The 27548-nt window shown below is 42.8% G+C and overlaps 1 protein-coding gene across 1 annotated transcript in view; it reads right to left on the reverse strand.

The window, feature by feature from the left end:
* Positions 1-17544: 17544 nt before the first annotated feature.
* LOC309556628 (scinderin-like) overlaps positions 17545-27548 on the reverse strand; it is a gene marked incomplete at both ends in the record, with an annotated part of 86130 nt that continues 76126 nt past the window's right edge. The window contains 3 exons of the mRNA XM_082259061.1: positions 17545-17678; positions 22124-22184; positions 26757-26834. Coding sequence (XP_082115187.1) covers positions 17545-17678; positions 22124-22184; positions 26757-26834 — 273 coding nt within the window. The remainder of the gene's footprint in view (positions 17679-22123; positions 22185-26756; positions 26835-27548) is intronic.

The raw sequence follows: 27548 nt of genomic DNA on the forward strand, positions 1-27548 counted from the left end.
CCAGAGTGCTGCCTGCATGATGATCCTCTTCAGCTGGAGCTGAACAGCCTTAACCCTAGGCAGGAAGTTACTCTCTGCACTGAGCTAGCAGGCAGCTGTTCATTTCCCTGGGTTGGTATTAAGCAGGGAGCGGAGAAGAGCTGAACCTGAGCCGGAGCTCAGCACTGGAGGGCGGAACCTTTACTGGGGCAGAAGCGACGAGGCACTGGAATGGTCTGAGGAGGTTGGTGATGAAGGACATGCGGAGCTATCTGACTGCTGCTTTCCCCTCCACCAGGAGCCGGTTGGAGCTGTGGTGAGCACTGTGGTCCAGGAGAGGAGTGTCCTGGGAGAAGGAATCAGCAGGATCACTGTGAAGGAGGGAAGAGTGGGGGCCACTCTCTTCATACCGCCCAGTTAGTGTCCCCAGAACAGGGGATCGGGGTTCCTGGGTGTTACATGGAGCATCACTGGTATGAAAGGGAATCGGGGTCACCAGGTGTGCCATGGGGAATCAGAGTCACCAGGTGTGACAAGGATGATAGGGGTCACCGGGTGTAACAGGAATTCGGGGTCACCAGATGTGCCATGAGGAATTGGGGTCCCTGGGTGTGCCATGGGGGATTGGGGTACCCAAGTGTGACACGGAGGAACATCAGGGTCCCCAACTGTGACATGGAAAAACATCAGGGTCTGACATAGAGGAACATTGGGGTCACTGAGTATGACAGCATGATATGAAGGAACACGGGGGTTCCTGGGTGTGACATGGAGGAACATCAGGGTCAGTGGGTATGACAGCATGACATGGAGGAATATTGGGGTCCAAGGGTGTGACATGGAAAAACATCAAAGTCCCTGGGTGTGACATGGAGGGACATTAGGGTCCCCGAGTGTGAAATGGAGGAAAATGGGGGGTCACTGGGTATGAAAGCATAACATGGAAGAACCATCGGATCAGGGTCACTGGGTATGACAGAGACGTTTTTAACCCCTTCCTTTTTTTTTTTTTTGGGGGGGGGGGGGTGCAAGTAGCTGGTCTTGCCTAGGGCGTAAAATAGTCTAGCACCGGCCCTGGTGACAATGCTGTCAATAAATCCACAATAAATATCAATAAATAATAGATAAAAACACATATATATCATAAATGCATTGCTAAATAGTGTCAAATGACTGTGGTAAAGTGCACAGTGCATAAAGGTGCATAAATAATATAAGCACAGATGGTAATAATGACAAAAAAATCACTGAAGAGACAGTGAGTAGTGGAAGTGAACTATAAAGTGCACCGTGCTAGGGAGAAAAAACAGATCCAATAAGGAATGGACTGATCACAATATCAGTGATATAAGTGCACAATATAAATAAAATCAGTGGTAGAAAAGCCCAAAAAATTTAATAACAACCCAAAAGGGAAGTAAAAAATGAATAAGTAAAAAATGGTAGAGAACAACAAAAATAATTAAAAAAAGGGATAAAGATGAATGGAGATAAAAAGCATAAAAAACATATTAAATGTTCATGAGTTCATCAAGAAAGTTCATATGAAAAAAGTTCATAAGAAAAAAAGTGCTGGTGAAGAGATTGCCGGAGGTGCAGGAAACTCCTATGGTGCGGGAAATTAGTAGCACTGTGGTGGTGAGCATAAATCCATAAATGAGTGAAATGGCCGCTCAGCTCCAAAACACTCTAAAGCCCCGTACACACGTACTGATCGTCGGCCGAACGATCGGCCGTCTTTAGTCCAGGGCTGTCGTGTCTGTTGAAAACTGCAAAAGACTGCACACGAATTTTGTCGGCCAACAACAGCCGACTGCAGAAGTGATGTCATGTGATGGTTAACTTTCCTTGTCTTTTTTCTTTTCTGAGCATGCCCAGTCTTGCTAATCTGCTGTCTGTCGGCCGAAATCTGTACTGACTGGCGAACAATCGGCCGTTCTGGTGACGGCCAACAAATATTTTTAAGTCTACACGACAGATTCTGTTCGGCCGAAAATGCGCTGTCGGCTGTCAGAAGCATCATACTAACAAGCATACAATCGGCCGATCGGTCGGCGGCCGAATATTTACGGCCGACAATCGGTACGTGTGTACGGGGCTTTAATGAGCTTTTATACCAGTAGATAGGTAGCAGGGTCTCCAATGAGATCCACTGATGACCCCTTTAAGGCAAGCTCTTTCAATCCTTTAGGAAGCCAGCTTCAAACATCAAGGAGAGGGGGGGAACCCTGGGTGGGGTTTGAAGCTCAAACCACAAATGAGAGGAAGCACTTCATAGTGTAGTATCGTTTAAACCATTTAATAAAGCATAAGAAAGTAATACACTCACATTTAATCTGTATAAGAACAGCATGTAGGTAGCCCAAAGTAGCGTGGCAGCGGTCAGGCAATACAGTACAAGGACTTCCGGTCTCGTTCGAAGACCGGAAGTGACGTCAGACGCTTCTCCCTCTGGAGTCCCAGAATGCCCTGCATCGGCCCTGCTCGTCACTTCCGGTACAGGCGCGTTATCCTTGCACAGCTTCTGGGCATGCCCAGAAGCCGTTCAGCAGGGAATGACGCGTCTGAACCGGAAGTGACGAGCGGGGCCGGTGCAAGCGCATTGACTCCTGGGATCGATGACGCTCAGCTTCCAGGAGTCAATGCAAGGAGGAAGTGACGGCGCGGGCCGCGGCCGCAGAGGGAGGAGAAGGAAGGAAAGTAAGTATATTTTCATTCCCTTGTAGTGCATTAGCACATCTCTCCCAGCAAGGAGTGTTGTCTCCAAGGGTTAGAGAGGCTGGATTCACCCCTTTTTTATGAATAGTGTAGGACCCACTGATATTGGGGTACTTTTACATAGTGGTAGGCTTGAGCACGATATGGCCATATGGTGGGACTAAATCCCCATTTTTATTTATGCATTGTCTGCATATTTGATAGTCATTTCTTTTGCATGTGTGCGCTATTCTCTTTTAATATATTTTCATTAAAAACAAGGTAAGTGAAAAAAAAAATAATTATCCAATTCGTTTTCAGGATACTTTCTTCTATTAGAAACTGCAAAGTGAAAAAATAGGGTGGAACTCCACTTTAAAGTCGCATCAAAAATTACTCTTTGAAAAAATGTATTATTATAACTCAAAAGTTGTTCTCGCTGTCAGTTCTTTATAACCAGCCCTGGTTAATAATTGACGTCGGTTGTTGACACAGGGAGGAAGTTTTTAGGCAATGAATATTAAATAACACATTTAGCCCCAGGACTTTACTGCTAATTTGTTTTACGCTTTTTTGCACATAAAGCATTGTCATCCCTCATTAGAGAAGAGCGAGCACTCCAATGGAGAGGTTAATAATTTATTAAAGCAGCCGGAAAATGGAAGATATGACTGAAGTACAATGGCATACTACATGGATTGAGAGGTGTCACTTTAAACGTAGAATGCAAACACGGCATTTCACCGGTAATCCGCAAACTATGCGTGTCAATGACTCTCCTCCACCTTCTGTTATGTTTTACTGTAATTATGTACCAATGTTCTAGAGAAGTATAATGCTTGTCTAAAGTATTGAAAAGATGTTTATCATTGTCCTGTATAAATATGTTATAATATTTGTATATGATGTCCTTCGCTGACCTGGCACTAATATATTAAATGGGAAATTTGCCTTAGATTGTGTGTTTTTAACCACTTAAGCCCCGGAAGATTTTACCCCCATTCCGACCAGGGGGTATTTTGCGATTCGGCACTGCGTGAATTTAACGCACAATTGCGCGGTCGTGCGACGCTGTACCTAAACGAATTTGACGTCCTTTTTTTCCCACAAACAGAGCTTTCTTTTGGTGGTATTTGATCACCTGTGCGATTTTTTGATCACGCGCTATAAACAAAAAAAGAGCGTCAATTTTGCAAAAATAGCAATATTTTTCACATTTTTTTATATGAAATTCCCCCAAAAAAAAATGTAAAAATCAAAATTTTTAAAAATTTTCGGCCAATTTATTTTATGCTACCTATGTTTGGTAAAAAAAATCGCAAAAAGCGTATTTTGATTGGTTTGCGCAAAAGTTATCGCGTTTACTAACAAAGGGAAAGATTTTTGTCATTTTTGTTGTTTTTTTTTTTAACGCGTAATGGCGGCGATCTGCGATTTTTTTTGCGGTACTGCGACATTGCGGCGGACAGATCGGACCCTTGACTGACATTTTTGACACTTTTGGGGTTACCAGTGACATTTCTACAGTAATCAGTGCTATACATATGCACTGTTACTGTAAAAATACACTGGAAGTGAAGGGGTTAACTTTATTTGGAAGGGAGGGGCTGTGTGTGTCCCTAGGGGCGTGGTTTCTACTGTGATTGGCTGTGGCTCTAGCTGTAAGGACACTGATCAACGGATCTACATACCAGATCCGTTTTATCAGTGTCTTTGCAGCGAGGAGAATGACAGGCAGTTTGTTTACACAAGCTGCCTGACATTCTCCCTCTCCCCCGCCGATCGCCGAGTGACCGGCGGACATCGGGTCCGCTGGTCACACGCGCGGGGGGGTCCGTGACCACGCGGGAGCGGGAGCGCGCCCCGGGGGGCGCGCGCTCGCTCCCTAGACCCTCACAAGCAAGCAACGTAGCCCTACGTTAGTTTGCCTGTGAGGGGCTGACCGCCGACGTAGATAGTCGTGCGGCGGTCGGCAAGTGGTTAAGCTGGAATCGGGAGTCTTTAAAGTAACCCCAGTCAATTATATACTATACCTGTGTAGCACTACTCCCATGGGAGCTGCTGTGTGTGGGTTCCCCTGGGTTACCATTAGCAACAACAGAACAGTCTGGCATTATTCCAAGTGTTTTACCTCAGACAAGAAACAGTCCAGTATCTTTAATAAACAACAAGCGGCGCTAAACAATATAAAGTCAATCATATCAATAAGTGATCGTATAAAAAATTTATGAAATATATAAAAAATAATGTGTCAAATTAAACACATAAAAATAAATAAATATGCGCACTCAATGCATTAAATAATGTCCATAAAGTGAACATAGTGCACACAATAAAAGATTCTACATAATGTCCATAAACCAATAAAGTGACTTGTGTGATAAACAAATGATAGTGCCTAGGACAACGTCATCTGTGACGAAACGCGTCGGTACATGGCGTGCTGACGTCACCCCTCGTATCCAGGAAGACGGGGCGGAACAGCCGGCCCGGCCGGCGGCTTGCTTTGTTTTATTCTGCACGATTACACAGCCTTTTAGTAAGTGTATGTCTTTTTAAAGTAGATTTTGCATTGGTGGTTTTACGCTATGGAGCTTTTATTGCTTTCTGTTGCATGATGCTGATCCATTGATGCATACTGAGCTAACTGTGTCGGGCTGCCATTTGGGGGATTTTCATGTTTTTACCCTTTTCTTGGCCATCATCTATGTCCTGCTGGAAATCTGCTGACCGCCAGTTGTGCCATTTATGCCCTATATGCATTACCGTCTGGTAAGCAGCCTTTTTATCGGTGGTGGATCACAGCACTTGTGGTGGACTGCACTATCATTTGTTTATCACACAAGTCACCCTATTGGTTTATGGACATTATATAGGATCCTTTATTGTGTGCAGTGTATTCACTTTATGGACATTATTTAATGCACTTAGTGCATTTAGTGCACATATTTATTTATTTTTATGTGTTTAATTTTATTTTTTATATCTTTCATTTATTTTTTATATGATCACTTATTTATATGATTGACTTCATATTGTTTAGCGCAGCTTGTTGTTTATTAATTTTGTTTGGGTGCTGCAGCTTTTTAATTTATTCACTAGCTCGATAATTCATTTTTGATTATAGTCCAGTATCTTTGGTTTTTAGGTTTTATTTGGAACTTAGATAGGAGAATGGAATGAGTGGGATACTCCAACTTAAAGAACTATGCACAATAGGCTGGGACAACTTGAATAGAGCTGAATAGCGCTGGTTATTGCTGTATAATGCTGAGCAACGCTGAGTAAAGCTGAATAGAGCTAGTCACGGCTAGGCCACTACTTTACTTTGCCCCAGGCTGTGAATGAAGTAATAGAGCTTCCTGAGGTATACTCTATCCTGAGGTAAGCTGTACTCTAAGGTAGACTGTACTGCTGAACAACTTCAGGGCCCTTCCAGGCACCCCCTTTGTCCCTAATCTTCAGGGTTAACTACTTGGCACCCCCTTTCGTGTAAGTGAGTGAGCCGGCTCCTTGATCCCCTGACTTCTCTGGAGTGGTCTCCTCTCTTAGGCAGACCCTTGAGCAGATCCCTCAGTACTCACTATACTGTTTTTCCCAAAGTCTTCTGCCCAAAAGCTCCACTGGTCAGCACTCTGGATCCTCTGCAGCTCAGCTCCACTCCTGGTTCAACAGGCTGACTGCCTGAACCACCTTCCTCACATCAGCAGGAGGAGAGACAGCTGTCCACCTCCTCCTGGGATTTTGCTCCCGCCAAAAGACGCCCTGTCACACGCTCCCTCCGGGTTTATAGCCAATCCCAGTATGGATTGCAGCAAGGCCCACCCACTGAGACAGCCATAAACCCTGGTGTGCTACTGGTTACAGGGCCAATCCTGGGTGGGTGCACAGGGTGCACTGCGCCCAGGCGCTGCAAGCTTAGGCAGAAGGGGGGGGGCGCCGAGGCTCAAGTGGCACTCTGTCTGCATTTGGTGGAAACTGTTGAGTCTGCATTTGATGGGCACTGTTGAGTCTGCATTTGGTGGGAACTGTTGAGTCTGCATTTGGTGGGCACTGTTGAATCTACATTTGGTGGGCACAACTGATAAGGCAGCATTTTATGGGCACTGATAAGCTTGCATTTGATGGGCACTGGTGAGGCTGCATCGATAAATTGATGTCATGTATCATATCCGCAGTCTCTGACCATCTCTTGTATCAAGTCTGCAGTCTCTGACCATCTCCTATAGTATGTCTGGGGGCTCTGTCTAACAGACTCTCTAACAGAGGCCCTCTCTGTGTCCATTAGAGAGACCCCCCTCCAGGTCCTAGGGGAGTATTTGTTTATTGTTAAGAGATCGTGGCAGGGTCCCGGGGTAAGGAAGACTCCTTAGGGGAGCATCTCTGTGTTTAAGCCGTTGCCATAGAAACATTTGTAAAGGGGAGGAGTTAGTAAGATGACCACGCCCATGTGGGGGCGCCAGAAATATTTCTGCACCCAGGCGCCTGTGACACTGGGATCGGCCCTGACTGGTTAGGTTTCCTCCACTGTCCAACAAGCTCCCTTATTGGATACAGTGGGGAGACTCCATTAGACCCAATAAATCACACCTGGAAACATGTGACAGGCTAAACTAACAGATCTGGCTCTCCTGATAAGCAGAACCGAGCCACCAAATGTGTTTTCCTAGCACCTACCTAGGAGAGTGCTTTACCTGTAAATGTACAGACAATATACTTACTGTACCTTTCTGGCAACCCGTGTTTTGAAACACTGCTGCATCGCTGCTCCCTGGCCACTGCAAATATTCAATCCTTTTGGTGGGTTGAATACTTGTTTGGTTAACCACGTCAGTACTGGGAACTTTTACCCCCTTCCTGCCCAGGCCAACTTTCAGCTTTCAGCGCTCTCAAACCTTGAATGACAATTGTACGATCATGCAACACTGTACCCAAAATACATTTGTATTATTTTTTTCACACAAAGCTTTCTTTTTTTGCTTAAATTAACAAAAAAAGACAGAAAAATTTGAAAAAAAATCTTTTTTCTTAGTTTCTGTCAGAAAATTTTGTAAATATGTAATTTTTCTCCTTCACTGATGTGCGTTGATGAGGTTGCACTGATGGGTACTGATGAGACAGCACTGAAGGGCACTGATAAGGTGGCACTGATGAGGAGGCAGTAATATGCAGCACTGATGGGCACTGATAGGTGGCACTTATGGGCAACGATAGGCAGCACGGATAGGCGGCACTGATGGGCACTGAAAGGCAGCACTGAATGGCATTACTGATGGGCACAGATTGACATCACTAATGGCCACAAATTTGCATCACCCATGGGCACTGACTGGCATCACTGCTGGGCACTGTTGGGGCTACACTGATGATCAGTGCCCTGATTATCTGTACAGATCTTCCCTGTAAGGAGATGCCGCTGATCAGCTCCTCTCTCCCCACACTGAGATGAGGAGAGCCGATAAACGGCATCTTCATGTTGACATGTGATCAGCTGTGATTGGACACAGCTAAGCACATAGGTAAAGAGCCGCGTCCTCAGCTTTTTTACCGAAATCGGGCCAGAGCGGTGAGACTGGGGCGACGCCATCCCAGAACGAGAGAGGATCCCACCCGTTGTCATTTGATTATACGGCGGGCGAGAGGTAGTTAACCACTTTACCACCGGAGGATTTTGCTGTCTTACGTCCAGGCCACTTTTTGCGATTCGGCACTGTACGACTTTAACTAACAATTGCGCGGTCATGCAACGCCGTACCCAAACGAAATTTACGTCCTTTCTTTTGGTGGTATTTGATCACCTTTGCGCTTTTCATTTTTTGCGATATTGATAAAAAATGCGACAATTTTGAAAAAATAACATTATTTTTCTATTTTGACAGTTAAAAAATATCCAATATATTCAATTTTTGTCATATATCATAGGCCAAAATGTATTTAGCTACATGTCTTTGACAAAAAAATTCTCAATGAGCGTATTTTTAACCGCTTTAAGACCGGAAGATTTTACCCCCTTCCTGACCAGGCCATATTTTGCGATTCAGCACTGCGTTATTTAACGGACAATTGCGCGGTCGTGCGATGCTGTACCCAAATTAAATTTATGATCTTTTTTTCTTCACAAATAGAGCTTTCTTTTGGTGGTATTTGATCACCTGTGCGATTTTTACTTTTTGTGCTATATACAAAAAAAGAGCGACGATTTTGAAAAAATAACAATATTTTTCACATTTTCTTATATGAAATTCCCCCCCAAAAAAATGTAAAAATCAAAATGTTTTAACTTTTTTGCCAATTTGTTTTCTGCTACATATTTTTGGTAAAAAAGAAATCGCAATAAGCGTATTTTGATTGGTTTGCGCAAAAGTTATCGCAGCTACTAACTACGGGAAATTTAAGTCGTTTTTATTGTTTTTTTTTAACTAGTAATGGCGGCGATCTGCGATTTTTTTTGCGGGACTGCGACATTGCAGCGGACAGATCGGACCCTTGACTGACATTTTTGACACTTTTGGGGGTACCAGTGACATTTCTATAGTAATCAGTGCTATATATATGCACTGTTACTGTAAAAATGACACTGGCAAGGAAGGGGTTAATTTTTATTGGTGATCAAGGGGTTAATGTATGCCTGGTGCTTACTAACGTGTGTGGGGGGAGGGGACTATGTGACACAGGGACAGATCGCAGGTTCAGCTATGTTGAATCCTGCAATCTGACCCTGCCTGTCACTTAGGAGATCCGCCCGCTTTGTTTACACAAGCGGGCGGATCTCCACACTCGATCCCAGACGATCGGGGAAGAACAGCGGTGATCACCGCCGCTCCTCCCCTGGCCCGACTCCCGCTGTAACTGAAAACAGCGGGAGCGAGCCTCGGGCGGCGCGCGCGCGCCGCCCACAAGGGGAGGAGTCCAGCGACGTAGTTCTACGTCGCTGGACGATAACGAGCCACATTGCCGCAGTAGCAGCAATGTAAGCGGTGGTAAAGTGGTTAACGTAGAAATTCAGGCTAAACCTAACTAGTCCTAAAAATGCTTCCTCCCCACTCCACGCCCAAGGGCATCAAACTCAATTTCATTGCAGGCCGCATGGAAAAATAGTGTTGTGAGTACTCGAAACTGCCCAGGGGTCTGCCTGAGAGAGGGGACCACTCCAGAAGGTCAAAGGGATCTGGGAGCCAGCTAGCCAGTAGTGGTGGCTTAGAAAGGGGGTGCCAGTATCTAAGCCCTGAAGATTAGAGAGAGAAAGGGGGCGCCGGTGCAGGCCCTGAAGTGTTCAGCAGTGCAGCAGTAAATTCAAGTAGCTACCTCAGCAGGAGTGCCTAGGGGAGCTTGAAGAGGACTCCTTTAGTCAGAAATCAGTCCCAAGTCAATTCAGCATTAACAGGCATCCGGCCAGCGTTAACCAGCGTCAAGTCAGCGTTGGTAAGCATTCAGCGCCAAACAGCAATATTCAAGTGTCTCTGCCAAATGTGCCTAGTTTAGTTCCAGGAGTATCCCACTCATCCCTTCTCCCATCCAAGTTACAAAATAAATACAAAAACCCAAAGATACTGTTCTGGTCATTGTCTCAGTGCTCACACTTGGAGAAACATGCTCAAAGGTACCTTTGTTGCACCCGGTGACCCAGGGGGACCCACGTCCAGCAAAAAGGCTGGGAATTGTGCTACATTATATTAAATAATTTAACAAGAAAGGAATTATCAGAGGAAAGCTCACAGGCACCGCATCCCTTTAATGGTCATAGAACAGAAGAAATTTGAAAGAGATTTCAGGAGTCCCCAACCATCAGCAGTCTACAGTTCTCGAGCCTTCCTTACATCACAGTGCACACCTCCTGTGCTGCTGCCAGGAAGAAGCTGGGGTAGGAGCTTGAATGCAGAAAGTGCAGGGTCTGGAGGTGGACCAGAGGAGGGCTGGAGTCAGCTGCCAGAGTCTGGTGAATGTTGAGACCAGGGAAGGCAGAGACAAGGGGGTGCTGCAGCTGAACAGAGAGGCGCAAAATCTGTAGCAGGAGTTCTGACCTCATCACGGCTGCCAACTGCTGAGACAGGGGCAGAGAAGAACCTCTTTGTGGCTGCACAGAGAAGAGCAGGATCTGGTGGAGGAGTTCTGTCCTCTTCTCTGCTGCCAATTGCTGAGAGAAGGTGGGGGCGGAGATGAGGGGGTGATGCACAACCGGATGCTTAGGTCATGAACTATAGCTGACTGGTGTTTTTTTTGCCTATAGAAGATCTTGTTACCCTAAGGCTAGCAGGCCTACTGGTACTTGATTGTCCCCCAGGTCTTAGAACATAATGTTATATTTCCTGGCCAGATGGCACCAGGACTAAGTCACTGGGGCAAGGAAAGTGGTCAGGCAGTAGACAGTGGCTGGTAGCGGAATCCTTTGACAGTCTTAAGTCAGGACAGGCAGTGGGCAAGCAGAGTTCGAAAACAGATCCAGGGTCAAGGCTGGTACCAAGCAAGCATAGAGAAATCTGGATACAAGGCAAAGGACAGCATCAAGGAAATACAACAATGTAGCAACAGATCAGACAGGGAGCCAGGAAGCGAATGCTATCATAAATACAAAGACACGGGATGATGAGATTTAAGTTGGTGCCTTCTGTGCTGAGGACCAATCTAGTTAGGGGACTCATCATTTTGCAGCTGATGAAAGCAGCTAGGAGTCTGAGAAGATGTTACCCCACAACTGATGGGAGCAGCTAGGAGCCTGAGAAGACAAATTAACTCTCAGCTGATAGGAGAAGCCTAACAGGTGGCCAAAATTTGGTGGTGTCAATGGGCTTTGAGCTTGCGTCAGTTGCATAAATGTGACATTAGATGGGCTAATGTCGATGGCATCAGTTTAATATCAGTTCAAAACACTTCTGAGATCATTCAGAAATCATTGGCAGGTTCATTTGACGAGCAGTTGATGTCATTCTGACCATCATTTGAACTGATTCAAGAGCTTTTTTCATTCTAGTAGACTTGTACAGCAGTGCAAAACCAAAAATCAGAAGCAAAACAAAAGCCCTTCGACACAGACCGTTTGCTGGAACTAAACCCTAGTATCCTTTAGAGCCCTGGTGCCCAGCCTGCAGCCTTGTGGCACTTTCTGTGTGGCCCTTGGGGGCCACTGTAGGTCCTAATCTGAATTTCCCTAATTCCCCGTTATAGCAGCATTTTCTAGCAGTCTCTTGTAATATGTCTCCAGCCTATGACTGTCTCCTGAAGCATGTGCCGAGTCTCCAACAACTCCTGTATCATGTTCACAGTCTCTGGTAGTCTCATGCAGCAGGTACTCGGGACGAAGTCGGAAATGACGAAACGCGTCGGGGCATGACCAGGCGATGCTCAGCAAGTACCGAGACCAGGAAGTGTTTGTTCCCCGGCCGCTTTGTTTCCACGGCATGGAGCATGGAGACATCTTGTGAGACGGGCACAACCTCCTGCATGGATTTTATCTTACATGTGCTTTTATCATCATGAACAAGTGAGTGTAATCTTTATTTTGACTGAATAAACTGGAGTTAAACGCTACTGCACTAGTGGGTCTTCACTTCTCTTTTTGCATGGCTAATGGGATATACTGACCGACACCGTACATATGGGATTATGACCGTGAGGCTGATCATTATTGCGATTTTGCTTGATTGCGAGAGTAATTGAGCAACAACATCTGGTGAGTGAGTTTTCCAGCCACCCTCTCAGACACGGTGATGGTGGAATATTGGGTGACCCCATAAGTCATTGCACATCAGACAAGAATCACTCTTTTGATCGTATTATCATATCATTGTGTGTCATTTCGTTATGGACATTATATATGGACATTTTATATGAATTGAACATTTATGCTTCATATGGTGAGGGAGTTACCACCACTGTTGTTTCACTGTATATTGATATATAGGCACGATTTGTGTTGTGAATCTTACAGTTGTTGCGCTACTGGATTTGTTCTACTGTGTCAGAAGGATCCGTTTATTTTATTTTGATTTGTACAAGTAGCTGCATTCATTCATTCTTTCTTTCCTAAGCGCTTGGGATTACCCATTTTTTTCCAATTTTGGTTTGGTGGGTTTTTGTTAGATATCCCCTGTAACATGTCCACTGCCTTGTGTCTCGTGTATCATGTCTTCAGTCTCTGACCATCTCTTGTATTCTATTCACAGTTTCTGATCATCTTTTGTATCATGTACACAGTCTCTCGCTCTCTACCTCTTGTAGCATGTCTTCAGTCTCTGACCATCTCTTTTATCATGTCTTCAGTCTCTGACCATCTCTTTGCTCTTAGAAACATAGAAACATAGAATGTGTCGGCAGATAAGAACCATTTGGCCCATCTAGTCTGCCCAATATATCTGAATCCTATGAATAGTCCCTGGCCCTATCTTGTATGAAGGATAGCCTTATGCCTATCCCATGCATGCTTAAACTCCTTCACTGTATTTGCAGCTACCACTTCTGCAGGAAGGTTATTCCATGCATCCACTACTCTCTCAGTAAAGTAATACTTCCTCATATTACTTTTAAACCTTTGCCCCTCTAATTTAAAACTGTGTCCTCTTGTGGTAGTTTTTCTTCTTTTAAATATGCTCTCCTCCTTTACCGAGTTGATTCCCTTTATGTATTTAAAAGTTTCTATCATATCCCCTCTGTCTCTTCTTTCTTCCAAGCTATGCATGTTAAGGTCCTTTAACCTTTCCTGGTAAGTTTTTTCCTGCAATCCATGTACTAGTTTAGTAGCTCTTCTCTGAACTCTCTCTAGAGTATCTATATCCTTCTGGAGATATGGCCTCCAGTACTGCGCACAATACTCCAAGTGAGGTCTCACCAGTGTTCTGTACAGCGGCATAAGCACTTCTCTCTTTCTACTGCTTATACCTCTCCCTATACATCCAAGCATTCTGCTGGCATTTCGTGCTGCTCTATTACATTGTCCTCCCACCTTTAAGTCTTCTGAAATAATTACTCCTAAATCCCTTTCCTCAGATACTGAGGTCAGGACTGTGTCAAATATTCTATATTCTGCCCTTGGGTTTTTACGTCCCAGGTGCATTATCCTTCACTTATCCACATTAAATTTCAGTTGCCAGAGTTCTGACCATTCTTCTAGTTTTCCTAAATCCTTTTCCATTTGGCGTTTCCCTCCAGGAACATCAACCCTGTTACATATCTTTGTGTCATCAGCAAAAAGACAAACCTTACCATCGAGGCCTTTTGCAATATCACTTATGAAGATATTAAACAAAATTGGTCCCAGTACAGATCCCTGAGGTACCCCACTGGTAACATGACCTTGTTCTGAATGTTCTCCATTGACTACAACCCTTTGTTGTCTGTCACTCAGTCACTGCCTAATCCACTCAGCAATATGGGAGTCCATGCTCAATGACTGCAGTTTATTGATAAGTCTTCTATGTGGGACAGTGTCAAAAGCCTTACTAAAATCTAGATATGCAATGTCTACTGCACCTCCACCGTCTATTATTTTAGTCACCCAGTCAAAAAAATCTATAAGATTTGTTTGACATGATCTCCCTGAAGTAAACCCATGTTGTTTTTCATCTTGCAATCCATGGGATTTAAGATGTTCCACAATCCTATCCTTTAATAGGGTTTCCATTAATTTGCCTACTATTGATGTCAGACTCACTGGTCTATAGTTGCTCGATTCCTCCCTACTACCTTTCTTGTGAATGGGCACGACATTTGCCAATTTCCAATCTTCCGGGACGACTCCTGTTACTAATGATTGGTTAAATAAATCTGTTAATGGTTTTGCCAGCTCACCACTAAGCTCTTTTAATAATTTTGGGTGTATCTCATCAGGACCCTGTGACTTATTTGTCTTCACTTTAGACAGCAATCTTAGAACGTCTTCCTCTGTAAAGACACATGCATCAAATGATTCATTAGTCATCCTTTCGAGTGGAGGTCCTTCTCCTTCTTTTTCTTCTGTAAAAACTGAACAGAAGTATTCATTAAGGCAGTCGGCTAGCCCTTTATTCTCTTCTACATACCTTCCGTCCTTTGTTTTTAATTTAGTTATTCCTTGTTTTAATTTCCTTTTTTCATTTATATATTTGAAGAATGTCTTATCCCCCTTTTTCATAGACTGAGCTAGTTTTTCTTCTGCCTGCGCTTTAGAAGTTCTTATAACTTGCTTGGCCTCTTTCTGCCTAATCTTGTAGATTTCCTTATCTTCATTGCTCTGGGTTTTTTTATAATTACAAAATGCTAGCTTTTTATTTTTAATGATTTGGGCCACTTCTGCTGAGTACCACAGTGGTCTCTTCCTTTTTTTGCTTTTACTGACAAGTCTAATGCAATTTTCTGTTGCCTTCCATAATGCACCTTTTAAGTAGTCCCATTTCTCCTGGACTCCATGTAATTCGTTCCAGTCTGATAAGGACTCATTTATGACTAATTTCATTTTTGAAAAGTCTGTTTTTCTAAAATCTAAAACTTTTGTTTTTGTGTGGTGTGACTCTTTCACAGTTCTTATATTAAACCACACTGACTGGTGATCACTAGATCCCAAGGTTTCGCCTACAATGACATCATATACCGAATCCCCATTTGTGAATACCAAATCCAAAATGGCCTCCCTCCGGGTTGGCTCCTCAACCACTTGTTGCAGAGACAACCCCAGTAGGGAATTTAGAATATCTGTACTCCTGGTAGAACTTGCTTTTTTGGTTTTCCAGTTTATATCTGGAAGATTGAAATCTCCCATAATGATAACTTCTCCTTTCATTGTCATTTTAGCTATTTCTTCAACTAGTAGATCATCTAGTTCTTTAACTTGACCAGGTGGTCTATATATCACACCTACACGAGTTACTGCATGATTAGCAAACTGCAACGTAACCCAAACTGACTCTATGTTGGCCTCACCAACTTGTATTAGGTTAGATTTAATGCTATCTTTCACATACAGGGCCACTCCTCCTCCTTTCTTGCCTTCTCTGTCTCTTCTGTATAAAGAGTACCCTGGTATGGTTATGTCCCAGTCATTTCTTTCATTAAACCATGTCTCCGTAACAGCCACTAAATCTACATTCTCAGATGCCATTATTGACCCAAGTTCATTGATTTTTTTACCTAAACTGCGAGCATTTGTGGACAGGATTCTGAGCTTATCATTTCTTAACCTCTGTGCTTCTGACCTGTTCTGGCATTGTTTCGGGGGGCAATTGTTCACTAAGTACATTTGTTCCTTTGAGAGAAAGATGCAAACCATCTTTTTTGTACAGTTCCTTTCTATTCCAAGTAGTGCTATCATGAGAAACAAAGCCAAATCCTTGCTCTTGACACCATTTACTGCCCAAAGTCCTTGACTACATCCTGTTGTGTGTCTGCTGTTTTTGACGCTGAATATTCACAGAATTTTATGTGCGGCTCCTTGGTGATGTTGAGGGCTGCACTTGAGGCCCCTGTTCAAGAAAGTTGACCACCACTGCTTTAGAATAATAAATTAAAATCCTCATATTTCTATTCTTGCATTCTTGAATGTTCAAAAATGAAAGATTTAGTGTTTGCTCACCTTGGAAACTTATTGGAGCTGATTTACTAAACCTTGAGAGTGAAAAATCTAGTGCAACTCTGCATAGAAACCAATCAGCTTCCAGGTTTTTTTGCCAAAGCTTAGATGATCAAGCTGAAATTCAAAGCTGATTGGCTACCATGCACAGTTGCACCAAATTCTGAGTGCACCAGCTTTATTAAATCCCCAATCCCCCCCCCCCCCTGTCGTTCTGCCTGCTACAGAAGGCGCCATTTTAGACAATTTAGATCAGGGGTGTCAAACTCAATTTCATTGCGGGCCGCATCAGCATTATGGTTGCCCTCAAAGGGCCAGTTATTTTTGTAAGATTAGATGTCCAGAGCAGCCCACGCCCCTTTACACCCTTACATGAGATGTCAAGAGCCCCTCCACCATCAGAAGTCAAGTCACCCACCCTTCCTTACATCACAATGCACCCCCTTACCTTGTGCTTCTGCCCGGAAGAAGATACGGGTGGATTTGGGAAGAAGTGCAGGTTCTGGAGAGAACCAGAGAACCATAGGAAGGCTAGAGTCAGCTTCCAGAGTCTGCTGAATGCTAAGACCAGGGGAGGCAAAGGCAAGGTGGTGTTGCGGCTGTACAGAGAGGTGCAGGATCTGTAGGAGGAGTTCTGCCCTCCTCTGCTGCAGACTGCTGAGAATGAGGGGATGATCAAAGATGAGCATTTCTGCAGCTGCACAGAAGAGTGCATGATCTTGCAAAGGAGTTCTGTCCTCTCTGCTTCCAACTACAGAGACGAGGTGGGGGCAGAGACAAGGGAGGTGCCGCAGCTGCAGGAGAGGTGCGAGGGCCACATGAAATGGCCTAGGGGGCAGCATTCGGCCTGCGGGCCTTGTGTTTGACGCCTGTCATTTAGATCCTCAGTTTCCATGGTGTGGCACACATGTCCAGCTTTGACACCAACCATCTGGGGTTTTGAATGTTCAGTTGAGAGCTGCCATAAGCACACTAACAACTGAGGCATGCCTTGAATGTAGCATATACAAATGAAAACAGGACATAAAACAATTTGATTAGGGATTTAATAACATGTTTCAAACATTTCTAGCTTGAACTTTTTTTGTGTTGCGTTCCACTAATATTTCATCCCAAGTAGAAAACATGTATTCATAATACATGAGGTGGTTTTAGAGCTACAGTATGTGAATGCAGCCACCTCTGTCTCTAGAGCTTGGCAAAATAAAACTGGTCTTGACCTTGAAAAATATTCCTAATGACTGTGATAAATCAGCCAAGCAATGATAATGTATTTCTCATTATTGTTTCGTCATGGAGGTCTAGAAGTTTGTAACTAAAGTCCATTTGTTCTATCACTTCTGCCATTTTTTGGGATCCCAGGCCAGAAACCAGCCAGTAAATGTTGGAGGTTCAAATCCTTGTTTTACAACGGTGATTGGGATGTTCTTGTCTCTTCCACTTGGGTCACTTTCCAGATATCTTTTGGCTGTGAATAGAAAGGGATAAACATAGCAAATAGTTTTATAACAGATTGACTGTCTGCATTTATTAAAGGTCAGCATTGCTTGTTATCACACCACTTGACCTCCAGGCCTTTTTCTGACACTTTTGTTAACATGAAAAAAAATCTTTTGCTACAAAATTAGTTATACTCCCTAAACATTATATATTTTTTAAGACAGAGGCCATGGAGAATAAAATAGTGGGTTTTGCAATTTTTCACATTACGTGGTATTTGTGCAGAGGTTTATCAAATGCAATTTGTTTTGGAAAAAATACACTTATTTTAAAAATTTTCATGCAAAAAAAAAAAAATACATAACCCAATTTTTTGGTAAAATATAAAAGATGATGTTATGCTGAGTAAATCGATACCAAACATGTCCTGCTGTAAAATTGCGTACATTTTACCATCCATAAGTGACATTTTAAAAGCCTTTACAGGTTACCACTTTAGATGTAAACAGGAGGTCTGGTGCTTGAATTACTGCCCATGATCTGACCTTCGTGGTGATACTTCACATGTAAGAAACGATCGCAGTTTGCTTGCGTGCGGGACCGACGCGTGTGTTTGCCTTTGTGCGCAAGCACGGGGGGACATGGGCACTTTAATTGTATTTTTCTTATTTATATACTGTTACTCTAACTATTTTTTTTTTTATCACTTTTATTGCTGTCACAAGGAATATAAACATCCTTTGTGACAGAAACAGGCAGTGACAGGTACTCTTTATGGAGAGATCTGGGGTCTATAAGGGCCCAATTCCTTCCTCTGCACCTAAAAGCATTTGATCACACCAAGATCATCAGGTAAACAAGAAGTGATGTTGAGTCATCACTTCCAGGTTACCATAGCCGAGAGCCGAACAAAGCCAATCCAGTTTTTGTTCGGATTTCGGCTCACCCAGAGAAAGTGTCAGGTGGTCGATTGGGACTCCCGGTGGGACGGGAGATCCCGATAAATCCATGGAAGGCTGCTGCAGGCATCACCCCGGTATAACTACCTGAAGTCTAGCGACGTACACGTACATCAATGGTTGGAAAGTGGTTAAAGCCCACTTGTTCCTGTATTCCAGTCTACTTTTTGGTTACCGCCTCTCCTTTCACTGTATTCTTCATCATGATGTAAAAACAACTAAAGATCCAACAAAGAGAGCATCCCAAAACCCCTAATGGCAACAGTAGCTGTGCAAATATGGGAGTTCAAGTTCAGATTTAGCAGTGTTGCGCTGCCATATGTGAATAATACACAACTCAAACGTGCATAAATGTTATATAAACTAGAGATCGACCGATATCGTTTTTTTAGTACCGATACTGATATTTTAGTCATCGGATATCGGTATCGGCCGATATTGGCCGATATTTTTGGACATTTAAAAAAAAAATGTTTTTTATTTTTATTTTTCACAGGTACTCTGGTGGAGGGATCTGGGGGTCTAAAAGACCCCAAACCCCTCATCTGCACTTAAAAGCATTCAAAACGCCAATTTTGGCTGTTTTGAATGCTGAAGTTTTTTTGAATTTGCCGCCGAGTACCCGGAAGTGATGTCACGACATCACTTCCGGGTTTTTTTATATGGAGACCCGATCAGAGCCGAATGCGGTGTCTTCTCTTCGGCGGATGTGCAGGTAGGATGCCCGGGTCTCCCGGTGGGATGGGAGACCCGGGGCGAGCTGCGGAAGGTGGCGGGAGATGTCCCCTCCCACTCCTTGTAATGACAGCCTAGCGGCTTCTCTATGGATGCCGGTACCGGGGTGATGCCTCTAGCTGCAGGCATCACTCCGGTACAAGCACTTTCCCGAAATATCGGCAATATCGGTAAACTCAGGGGCCGATTCCGATATATCAGGGAAAGTGCATTGGCATTCGTTTAACTTTTTCGAATTTTCTTTGAATTTACCCATTTTTTTTATCTGATTCCAAACATTTAAATCGATAAATTTCAAATTGGTTGAATCTAAAATTTTAATTTTTTTTTCGATTCGAATGCAGCAAAGTGAACAAACTAAAGAAAAATCTTCAACAAATGATTACAATGACTCTTTAACCACTTCCAGACCAGAATATTTTACCCCCTTAATGACCAGACCATTTTTTGCGATATGGCACTGTGTTATTTTAACTGACAATTGCGTGGTTATGTGACGCTGTACCCAAATAAAATTTATGTCCTTTTTTTCCTACAAATAGAGCTTTTGGTGGTATTTGATCGCCTCTACGGTTTTTATTTTTTGCGCTATAAACATAAAAAAGAGTGACAAAACAAAATATTTTGCTTTCGGCTATAAAACACAGCCAATAAAAAAAAAAAAAAATGTTTTCATCATTTTAGGCCAATATGTATTCAGCCACATATTTTTGATAAACAAAAATCCCAGTAAGTGTATTATGATTGGTTTATGCAAAAGTTATTGCGTCTAAAAACTAGGGGATACATTTATGGCATTTTTATTTCTTTTTTTTTTCTAGTAAAGGAGGTGATCAGCAATTTTTAGCGGGACCGTGACATTGCGGCATACAGATCTGACACCTAACTGACATTTTTGAGGGGACCAGTGACATTACTATAGTAATCAGTGATAAAAATATGTACTGTCACTGTACTAATGACACTGGCAGGGAAGGGGTTAACGCCAGGGGCAATCAAAGGTGTTTCCCTAGGGGATGCTTTCTAAATGTGTGGGGGATTGATTCACTAGATGAACACAGAGACCTGAATAGTAGGAACACAGGATCGCTGTGTTCATCCATGACAGAACGGCCGTCTGCCTTGTCTACGTCGCCATTCTGTCTCTATGTGGAGTGATCACGTCCGCCGGACCAGCTGATTGGCTTCCCCTCTCCCCCCATGTGCCCAACTCCCCCCCCCCCCCCCCCACTGGCTATTACACAAAACAACTTACAGGTAAGTCGTTTCACGCAATAGAGCCAACCTGCCGCAGTAAAACTACAGTGGCTGGTCGGCAAGTGGTTAAATCATCTTTGGCTTACCAAAAAAGAGCATTATTTGGAAATGGTACTCTAATAACACACAGTCTTTGATTTCAGAAATATGTATACAGTTCGAATTGGAATAGAATTGGATGTAACATTCTATTTTTTAATTTCAATTTGAATTTCAGAAATTCTGACAAATTTTGTATAGTTATTTGTAGCATTCAGTAAACTTTGTTTATATTGTAATTTGGATATTCGGAAATATCCGAATCGCCAAATAATGAAAAATTTGTCCGAATATTTATTCGGAACGAAATTAACAGTGGGTGAGTGGGGGATAGTGAATTGAAATATGTGCGTAGATCCACATTAAAGCTGATCTCTAGGCAAATAAAATATACAAATTAGCACAGCTGGGCATTTATTAATACACTGGCTGCCATCAGAATGGCAAGTCGTGGTTGTTGGCTTCGCTGGTTTTCCTCCCAGGCTGTGAGTGTAACAAGGATTTGGAGAGAAGGTGCTTGTGAACCGTAGTTTTAACACAGCGAACACGGTGGATATCTGGTCCAGCCATTGATCGATTATACTGGCCTTCTACATATTTGTATTGACTTCAAGGGCTGACTGGCAACTTTTGGCCCAGGGGGAAAGTACAATCCAGAGGCCCATGGTGCAGCGACTCGGCCCCCCTCCCATTTCCCCTATTTCCAGCCTCCTCCTGACCCCCATTCCAGGCTGAAGCTCCGCTCCACGTACTCTCTACCCACCGGCCGAATCCGGGTTCCCAACCTGGCCAGCAGGAGGCGGTTGGGGGAGCTGGGACAGCTTAGTCGGGGCTGGCTGGGGGAGATTCTCCAGTGGGGCATAGAACTGGCTACTGCTCAGACACAGTTTACACCATACATGCTGGGGGGGCTGCGCTCTGCCCTTGTCTTCATCCTGCACTGAGTAGGTCAGCTGCGGGCACTTTTTACTTCTCTTCACCAGGAATCATTTAGGCATGTCTGTGGCAGAAGCAGTGCAGCCTTTTTACAGGTTATCAGAGTGGCCCAGGGGGCAATTGCCCCCCTGCCCCCTGGCCCAGTCCTCCGCTGATTGACTTCTCTATTATCTGAGGGGCAATACAATCTGGTAAGCAGGACCCCCTGCTCCCTCACAGTGGTGATGTGTGTCTCTAATGTCTTTCACGCCATTTGGTGTAGGGACTCTTCTTGATACATCCATTGTGATTTATGGACATTCTTTCACAGGACTTATCATTGTTATTATTGGCGCTGCACCCTGCTGCTATTATTAATACACTCTTAAATGCTTTTCTGAAGTGCAACCAGAGTAAAAAAATGAAAAAGTATTTGCCAAACACATAAACCTCCCACAGCCTATCTACCAAAGTTCCCATTCAAATGTTTAAAGAGTTGTAAGGAAATATTTTGCGCAACCTCCTTAATCATAATGTATACACAGCTAAACAAAATATAGTCATATACCTGCTATCAATGATTCCTTTTTCTCAACTTCATTTGAGTCATCTCCAATCCAAAGAAAGATCTGAAAGAAAAAAAATTAAAGATGAATTATGTAAGTGTTTTGTACCTTCGCTGAGTTTAAGAAAATCCTGCTTCGTGATCCTAAAAGGGGAAAATTCCATCCAGTTCTTGTTTGTCCCAGAAGAATTCCTAAAAATACAGAATAGCAGACCATTTCAGGGATGTAGCTGTCTGGGGGCCAATACAAAATGTAAGCAGGAGGCCTGCAACATCTCATCAGTATTTAAAAATATACTCCTAAATTCCTCCCATTACGTATATAACAAGCGTGTGGGAACTTAAACCTCTTCTAGCTAGTAAACACATCTCAATGCTTCTGTTAATGAAATAAAGGTAGAAGAAGGGAAAAGGTTGTCTGAGCAGGAGCTACAAGATGAAAAGTGATTGGTTCCAAAGTTAAACCTGTTACTTTGGCCAGGAAAATGCCTTAATAATGCCATAATTCTTCACTGCCCACTCTGTCCATTCCATCTTCACCTACTCTGTCCACACTACCTTCTGTCCCACCATGTCCACCATGTCCACCATGTCATAGTTACATAGTTAGTCCGGTTGAAAAGACACACAAGTCCATCTAGTTTAACCAATAAAAGGGAAAATAAATCCTATATACACAATCATATACCCACAGTTGATCCAGAGGAAGTCCTAAAACCCCAGCACAGCATGAACCAATTTGTTTAAGCATGGGAAAAAATTCCTTCTTGATCCCCCAGGAGGCAATCAGATATTTCCTGGATCAACTTTATCTATAAATGTTGAGTACTGTACGTGATACTTTTTTTATTTGCACTAACATACAATTTTTCAGGACAAGATTTCGGGGTATGTCCCCTTCATCAAGGTCCAAGCAGTACTAAAGTTTAAGCAGAATGTTAAAAAAAAAACACAATCCCTATGTAAAAGGGGAATAAAGAGAAAAATAAGCACACACAAACAAATGTGCAGTACATGGCAATGGTAATAAACCTAGCATAATTAGTGAAATAAAAGAGAGGGAGGGTCATTCTTAGTTCAAAAGTTTTCCTTTCCTGGATAGTTCTTAAATTCCCTTTAAGAACTAAAACATTGAGGTCTTCAATAGTGGGGTCCGATTGTGAGAAGGTGTTCAGAAACTATCTTCCTTATGTTCCTTGATGGTATGTCTGTGCAAATTAATTCTCACTTGTAACTTCTGTCCTGTTACGCCAACATAAGATCCTTTGCTACATCTTTTGCATTGTATGAGTGCGCACGCCTATGATTTCAGCCATGCATCCAGCACATTGTTGACTGTTACCTGAAGTACCCCCGGTGTTATCGCTCAGATGGAGGGTGTACTGTTCTGACTCCACTCCGAGCGGGAATCCTCCATAGGTGGCAAACGTGTGATTGCTGTCATCTCCAAGATCTATACGGAGCTGGAAATTACCTGGTTTGCATAAATCCTGCCAAGTTGCAAAATATTGTTGGATATGTCGTGATGAGTGCCCAGTGATTCCTCTATGGAATTGGTGCCTTATTGGAGAACTATTGGAGATTGGTGCCTTATTTAGGATTTTATTCAAGCGTGATTGACCCTTGAGGTCAAGTGGCTCCGGTGAGCAGATTCACTTACTGGTGGAGGATTTTACACTTGGTGGTGGATATCTACCTATTCACAGATCCATATTCAAGTTCAAACTGAAGAAGCCATCATTATCTCAATTACCATTGTTTGGACTATCACAGGTGTTTAATTTACCGCTGCTTTATTTATTGCAATAATTATTTGTAATGGTCATGTGCACACAAATTTCATTATTTTAGCGAAACATTTCTGGTATTTATGTTTGTTTGGCTAATATCTCACTGTATAGTTACAGCTTTATTCTCTACTAGCTTATTTTTTTTTTAGCACAGTTATTGTTTTCCTTACACATAATACTTTTAGGTGGATTGATCTGGTTGCAAGGTTTGCAGCATTTTTAACCACTTAAGCCCCGGAAGATTTTACCCCCTTCCTGACCAGGGTTTTTTTTGTGATTCGGCACTGCGTGACTTTAACGGACAATTGCGCGGTCGTGTGATGCTGTACCTAAACAAATTTGACATCCTTTTTTTCCCACAAATAGAGCTTTCTTTTGGTGGTATTTGATCACCTGTGCAATTTTTTGATCATGCGCTATAATCAAAAAAAGAGCAACAATTTTGCAAAAATAACAATATTTTTCACATTTTTTTATATGAAATTCCCCCCAAAAAATGTAAAAATCAAAATTTTTTAACATTTTTGGCCAATTTGTTTTCTGCTACATATGCTTGGTAAAAACAAATCACAATAAGCGTATTTTGATTGGTTTGCACAAAAGTTATTGCGTTTACTAACTAAGGGAAAGATTTTTGTCTTTTGTGTTGTTTTTTTTTTTTTAACGAGTAAATATGCACTGTTACTGTAAAAATGACACTGGCAGGGAAGGGGTTAACTTTATTGGGGAAGGAGGGGTTAAGTATGTCCCTAGGGGCGTGTTTCTAACTGTGATTGGACATGGCTACTGGTGTAAGAACAGAGATCAACGGTCCTACATAGTAGAACCGTGTGATCTCCATTTTTACACAGGGAAGAATGACAGGCAGCTTTGTTTACATTAGCCGCCTGCCTTTCTCCCTTCACGGCGAACGATCGCGAGTGACCGGCGGACATCGGGTCTGCCGGTCACACGCACTCAGTTGTTAGGGAACGAGCCGGGGCGGGCGCGCGCCTCCGTGGGCGCGCGCTCGCCCGCTATTGGCTCACAAGCTAGTGACAGGCTAGTGACGTACCCATACGTCACTTTGCCTGGCCAGGGCTGACCATCGCAGTATATGTACTTGCAGCGGTCGGCAACCGGTTTAATTGCAGGGTTTGCATCCATTATCTGTGACTTCATAATCAGAATGGAGCTTCCTGCCTTTTAGTTTGTCTGAGGTTTGGTGGTTGTCTGAAAGCCAGTATTGGGGGTTGTTGAAATATTTCTTTCAGAGTTTCATCCTCTGTTATGATGGGTTGTAAATCTTTAATCATCTTATTTATCCCTTCTAGTGCTGAATTGTATGTGGTGACTAGAGGTACATGGTTATTCGTTTTTTTTCTGTTTGTATTGGAGGAGATTTTTTCTTCGGGTTTTCAAGGCCGTGTTTATGCTGTTGTTGATGGTTTTGTCTTTGTAACCTTTCTTATGGAAGGGGTCTGCTAGTGTTCTGAGATGTTTATCTCTGTCTTCTGGGTCTGAACATCTTTGGTGGTATCTGATAGCCTGGCAGTGTATGATGGCCCGTTTGGTGTGTTGGGGGTGAAAACTGGAACTGTGGATTGCATTGGTTGCATCGGTTAGTCGGTTTCCTGTGTATCGAAGTGTGAAGCTTGTCATACCTGATGTATACTGTGGTGTCTAGGAAGTTGATATGTGTATTAGAATAATCCATTTTTAGTTTGATAAATGGGTGAAAAGTGTTGATCAATGAGTAAAACTGTTTTAGATTTTCTTCACCTTCTGTCCGTATGATAAAAATATCATCGATATAGCGATAATATATGTATGGCTTTTTTGGTTTACTGCTCAGGAATTTTTCCACCAGCCGTAAATACGTTTGCATATCGGGGTGCCATTTGACTTCCCATAGCAGTACTGGAGATAGATGTCTAGATAGAATTTGATGCACTGTGTAACATCCTCAGCAGTGTATTTGTGGTTTGGTGAGGATAAGAATCTGTGACATGCAGCCAACCCATCCTTGTGAGGGATGTTACCGTTAGTATCCAGTTATATTATATGTCCAGTCTTTTCTTCTGTCTGCCCGCCCTTCTATCCGCATTTACAAAAGCTGGAAGGTGGGGTGTTTACCCCAACATCAATCAGTTTCCAGAACAGATTTGGAGATGGTGTACAATGACCAATTACTAGGTCCTTAAGGTAAAATCTTCAAGAAAAGGCCATGGGAGTACCACAAAGTTTAATAATTCCAGAAACAATGTATTATTTAGTAAGGTTCTCAGGTAAAGCCAACACATTTAAGGGGGCAGATGCTGGCACCCTTCATCAGGGCTAAATACTTTGAGCTGCTCCTCAGCAGTCAAGACAGAGTTCCTCGGCAAACAAGAGTAGCAAGAGTATAAGCAGATTGTTGTGCAGCCATTTTTTTTTTTGCTAACAAATAAATTGTTTCTAGACTTGAGAAATTTTGTGGCTCTCCCATCTCCTTTACTTGAAGATTCTATCTACTTTGTTTCGCAATAAAAAAGTACAGGAATTGCATTAATTTTAAGCTCCTATAGGCCTTTAGATAGACAGAAGAAGATACAACCTTGACAGCTAATCTCCATTAAAACTGTGGACATATTCAATACAAGTCCTCATACATTTAAATCCACCTCCACACCGTCCCAAAGATGACACAGGACAAAGACCGCTATACCTGAATTAGCTTTTTTCACCAAGTCATCTCTATGCAGCATGTAGCATTTTGCTGGCAAAGAAGTCTAGCAGGCTGGACCCCCTCCAGAAAAGACGCCATTGCTCTTAGTTTGAGAACATTTGGTATACAGTAAGTCAACAACTGATCCTACAATATTTACCTGTTCCCAGGTATCCAGCATCATTACATCATCTTCTGCCAGATCTTCCTGGGTAAATTCTCCTGGTACCTCTTCAACCTACATTAAATATATGTTACAAATGTTATTAAAACAGTTCACCAGCAGCCAAATGCGGTATTAGCAGGTCACACAATATGGACAATTACAATTAACAAAAACTAACAATTTTGCTTCATCAGAATTTCCAATATTTCACCACTTTCTTCTACGTTAGTTTTTGTATGATATTTTTCATTGTAAGTACATTGAAAGAATGTTCATTCATTTTTGATATCATTAGTGGGGTCAAATTGACATTCATTTTTGGCCACAGTGACAAGAAAATTTGAAGGAGCGGGGTAGACTTAAAATTGCATTTCATCCGTTATAGGCTTACTTATAGCATACTAAAATACAGAAAGTCACAACATTTATAGATCCTAAGGTCCACTTCCAAATCAATTAAGGAGGCGGGACCCAGTAATTAAAATCAATCAAACAGAAAATAGCATTTAAACCAAGAGGAAAAAACTGCAACCTGAAAAAAAATGACTGCAATTATAGTAGGAGTAAGGCCATAACGGCCGAAACTCGTTTGTTGTATTCGCTGTGTTTTCTACATGTTGCCAATAAAAAATATATACCGTATATTTCCATGTTCATCAAGTTGCCGGCTAAAATTCGCTACTATGTTGACCCATCAACTTCTGGAGAACTAAAAAGTGGATGCTTTACCTTCTGCATTGGTTTGTTTTGCAGGAAGGAAAGGTTTGCAATGTAGTACGCAATCAC

Source organism: Pelophylax lessonae (assembly GCF_965119305.1).
Source record: "Pelophylax lessonae genome assembly, chromosome: 5".
Classification (NCBI taxonomy): Eukaryota; Metazoa; Chordata; class Amphibia; order Anura; family Ranidae; genus Pelophylax; species Pelophylax lessonae.